Source organism: Eimeria tenella, genomic scaffold (assembly GCF_000499545.2).
Source record: "Eimeria tenella Houghton genomic scaffold, Eth_scaff921, whole genome shotgun sequence".
Lineage (NCBI taxonomy): Eukaryota > Apicomplexa > Conoidasida > Eucoccidiorida > Eimeriidae > Eimeria > Eimeria tenella.
Genome location: NW_013546035.1, coordinates 1 through 4439, shown reverse-complemented (window position 1 = coordinate 4439; position 4439 = coordinate 1). Strand labels below are relative to the sequence as shown.

The 4439-nt window shown below is 50.4% G+C and overlaps 2 protein-coding genes across 2 annotated transcripts; one reads left to right on the top strand and one right to left on the bottom strand.

The window, feature by feature from the left end:
• Positions 1 to 197: 197 nt before the first annotated feature.
• On the bottom strand, positions 198 to 332 carry ETH_00003740 (uncharacterized protein; the record flags this gene model as incomplete). Its single annotated transcript, XM_013380815.1, has 1 exon — positions 198 to 332. A coding segment is annotated over one exon (135 nt), but the record flags the coding sequence as incomplete, so codon positions are not given.
• Positions 333 to 1287: 955 nt separating this feature from the next.
• ETH_00003735 (Transcriptional regulator bolA, related) lies at positions 1288 to 2492 on the top strand (the record flags this gene model as incomplete). The annotated part of the gene is made up of 4 exons (XM_013380814.1): positions 1288 to 1593; positions 1692 to 1736; positions 1991 to 2052; positions 2357 to 2492. 4 exons carry the CDS (start codon positions 1288 to 1290, stop codon positions 2490 to 2492), a joined length of 549 nt encoding a protein of 182 aa, XP_013236268.1.
• Positions 2493 to 4439: the final 1947 nt, after the last annotated feature.

Sequence of the window (4439 nt, the reverse complement as noted above, 5' to 3'; positions counted from 1 at the left end):
CAGCAGCAGCAGCAGCAGCAGCAGCACCGGATGAGAGGGTTGGGGTGGGCCGTGTCTTTGCGGAAGCTGTTGACGGCGAGGACGGCGAGGTGGGGCTGGCGTTTCGAGGAGTTGGCGAGAAATAAATAAATCATTTTTTTGATTTCGATGCTGCTGCTTTGGAGACAAGAAAGCATTTCCGGAAAAAGAAAAGAAACTTCTTTTCCAGAGCCCATCATTTCCACCACAGCCTTCACTGCTGCTCGCTGCTGCTCCTTGCTGCTGCTCCGCAGCTGCTGCCGCAGCTCCTGCAGCTCCCGACGCCCCCCGCCCCCGAGGCAGCTCGTCTCCATCCTGCTGCTGCTGCTGCTGCTGCTGCTGCGGGGGGTGCTGCGGGGGGTGGGGTTGGGGTGGTTGGTGCTGTTCGTGCTGCTGTTGCTGCTGATGGTCTGGCTCCGGATCGTGCTGCTGCTGCTGCTGCTGCTGCTGCTGCTGTGGGTGCCCTCTAGGTGCTGCGGCTCTTTCTTTGAAACTGTCCCTTCGGTTCTCAAGGGGTATTGCTCCGGAGTCGTAAACCCTAAACCCTGAACCGTAAACCCTATACCCTAAACCCCAAACCCTTGACCCCTAAACCCTAAGGTTATTCGCCTCCAGCGTCTCGCCTCCTTCGACCCCTACACACACAGCGCAGCTGCAGCGACTGCAGCAGCAGCAGCAGCAGCAGCAGCAGCGCGACGCCGCAGCAGCGAGCTGCGGCAACTGCTCGCAGCTTCTTTTCGTGCCTGTCTGCTGCTGCTGCTGCGCTGCTGCTGCTCCTGCTGCTGCTGCTGCGCCTCAAAGCCCCGAAATAAAATGAAAAGAAAAAGATATGATTTTTGAGTCCGCCAAAACCCTCGATGGGCTCATGTGCGCATGCGCCGCGAGCTGTCTGTACACCTCAGCCTCGGGAGCGTCCTTCGTCAGCGCTCATCTAGCGACTCTTCGTCATTATTTATTTATTTTTTCATTTTACAAAAGGAAAAGGAAACAACTACGCGAAAAGATAAGCCAAATAGCTGCTGCATGCAGCAGCAGCGAGACGATCAGCAGCAGCAGCCCCGACTTCACTTCTGCTGCTGCTGCTGCCCCTCTGCCTCTCTTCTTCTGTGTCTTTTCTTTTTAATTCTTTTTAGGCCCTCTGGCTTCGACCAGGAATAGCTACCAGCCGCAGCAGCAGCAGCAGCAACACCTGCAGCAGCAGCAGCGGCAGCAGCAAGTTCGACTTCGAGGCTTTTGCGTCGGCTGCGGGGGCCTCTGCTGCAGCACTCAATGCTCGGCTTCTCTTCGAGTTTGCGGCTGCTGCTGTCCCCGCTGCTGCTGCTGCTGCTGCTGCTGTGCTGCTCTCCCGCTGCTGCTGAGGGGGCCCCCCTGCAGCAACGCGGGGCCCCTGAGAGGGTTCTGAGTTTCTTGAGGCCCTGGGGGCCCTTTGCTGCTCACCAGCTTCCGGTGCAGCTGCATCAGCAGCAGCAGCAGCGGCGGCAGCAGCTGCAGCAGCAACAACCCCCCAAAATGCTGCGTTCATTCCTGAGGCTCGCGAGCGCCAAAGGGCCCCTCCAGCTCTCCATAGAAAAGAAGGTTTGCGCGGCGAGGGTTTAGGGTTTGGGGTTTAGGGTTTACGGGGTCAGGTCTAGGGTTTAGGGACTAGGGTTTGGGGCGCTGCGCTTTCTCTGCAGCTTATGGAGCAACTGGCCCCAGAGTTCCTAGAAGTCATAAATGAGGTAAGCAGCAGCAGCAGCAGCAGTAGCAGCCGCAGCAGCACTTGCTGCTGATGCAGCAGCAGCAGCAGCAATGGTAACACTAGCAGCAGCTGCTTTGGTGCAGCGAGACCCGCTGCACCAAAGCAGAGAGCAGCAGCAGCAACACCACCAGCAGCACCGCTACTACACAAAACCCAGCAACAGCAACAGCTGCTGCTGCTGCAGCAGAAGTAGCAGCAAACGCAGCAGCAGGTTTGTGTTTGCTGCTGCTGCAGTCTGCTGCTCACAAAGGGCACTTAGGCAATCCAGATCCAAATGCCCCAGAGACCCATTTCTTGTGAGGCCCTTTTATTATTTTATTTAATTTTGTTTATTTTATTTATTTGTTTACTTTTATTTTTATTTATTTTTATTTATTTTGTCGCTTTTCTATTTCTTTTTTACTTCTTTATCACCTCTGTTCTTTTATCTCTTTGCTGCTTTTATTATTTCTCTCCCTTTTCCTCATTTTGTTTCTTTCTTTCTTTTCATTTCCTTTTTATGTCTTTTTATCTTTTAAGTTACTGTTATATTTTTATTTCTCTTGTCTACTGCCAGTTCACAGCTCCCTGTTGCTGCTGCTGCTGCTGCTGCTGCTGCAGGGTGCGCATCCGCAGCAGCAGCTTCAGCGGCAAGACTTTGCTGCAGCAGCACCGCGAGGTGTATGCAGCACTAAAGGAAGAGCTGCAGCAGGGAGTCCACGCGCTGTCTATACAGTCCGAGGCTTTTGAGAAGTAGTTTTTACTTTTATTCTTTTCATTTATTCTTTTCTTTATTTAACAAACTTCACTCACAAACAAACCCCACAAACCCCCGGGGCCCCCAGGGGGGCCCCCCAGGGGGGGCCCCCACCAAACACTGTGGGGCCCCACAGCTTCCACCATGGGGGCCCCTCGCTGTGCCCCAGTAGGGGCCCCTGGGGGGACCCTGGAGTGTCCTAGAGGGGCCCCTAGAGGGCCCTCAAGGGGGGCCCCTGTGGGGCCCCCCCAAAGGGGCCCCTTGGGAGCCCCTGGGGGGCCCCAGCGGGGCCCTAAAGGGCCTCCTGGGAGGGCCCCTGGGGGCCCCAGGGGGCCTCCTGTGGGGCCCCCTGCGGGGACCCCCGGCGCTTCAGAGTCTGTCCTTCTCGCAGCAGCAGCAGCAGCAGTAGCAGCTGCTGCTGCTGCTGCTACTGGTCTATGAAGGGCAGGGCCTCTGCGTCTGCTGCGTCGAGGGCCTTGAGGGTTTGGATGCAGCTGTGGGGCCCGTGGGGTGTCTGTCTCCTTCCAGTCCACCTGCGGAGCAGAAAAGAATTAATTATTTATTTCAAACTTTTCAATTTGTTCTTTAGTTGCTTCTTTTCGTGGTCATTTCCACATTAAAGGCAGCAGCAGCAGCAGCCAACTCAAAGAGACGCAAAACGCAGCTTTTGCTGCAGCCAGCTGCAGCACAGGGGCCCCTGGGGGGCCCCCTGCAGCCCCTGTGGGGGCCCCACAAGGGCCGCTAGGGGTCCCTTTGGGGGCCCCCTGGGGCCCCCAAGGGGACCCCTTGGGGGTCCTTTCTGGGGCCCCCTGGGGGCCCCTGTTGGCGTTTTTGGGTCTTTTTGGCCCGTGAAGACCCAAAAAGGAGAAATAAAGAGAAATGTGATTTTAAAAAGAGAAAAAAAGGGGGAAAAAAATCAAAAAAGCCAAAAAGTTTCAAAAAAGTCCAAAAAAAGAAAAATCTCACCTAAGCAAAGACACAGAACGGCCCCCGGGAGCTGCCCAGCGCAGCAGCTGCTGCCATTGCAGTCTGGAGTAGAAAGGAAAAGAAGTTCCCTGAAAAAATAGGAAAAACTTTGTAACTTTCTAGCAGATTTTTGTCCTTCTTTGCGGAATTTTGTCCTTTTTTTGCAGAAAAGGGGGAGTTTTTGAATCCCTTTTCAATCTTTTATTTCACTTTGCAAAAAAGAAAGAAGAAATTCCTTTTTTCGATCTTTTTTTCGCTTTTTTTGTCAATTTCCACCAAAAAAAGAGCGCCACAAGGACACAAAGCCAGAAACGATTAGAGAATTTTAAATGAAAAAAGTTTTAAAAGAGATAAAAGAAGATTTAAAGGAATGGAAAGAGAAAAAAGAAACAAAAAAGGATAAAAAGATTAAAAAGGATGAAAAGATATTAAAAGGAGATTGAAAGATTTGAAAAGAGATTAAAAGGAGAAAAAAGGAGATTAAAAGAGATGAAAAAGAACAAAAAGGAGATTAAAAGAGATAAATGAAATATAAAAGAGACGAGAGGATGAAAAGACAAAAGGAACAAAAAGAAATAAAAGAATAAAAAGAAGTAAAGGAGTAAAAGGAATGAAAGAATAAAAGAATAAAAACAATAAAAGAACAAAGAGAATAAAATGATGAAAAGGATAGAAGAGTAAAAGGAATAAAAAAAGAAAAGAACAAAAGGCATAAAAGAATAAAAAAATAAAGGAATAAAGATTAAAAAGAATAAAAGGATTGAAGGATAAAAGAATAAAAGAATAAAGAACAAAAAGAATTGAAAAGTAAAAATAAAATAAAAATAAAAGACTTTGCTGCACCTTAACAAGAACAAAAACTTCTCTCCAGCAGTTTTGGCTCTTCACCAAATTTCCAAACTTTTCGTAAAAGTCAAAAGCCTTCCCCCGCGCACTCCGCAGCAGCTGCAGCACATCCACACACACACCTGCTGCTGCTGC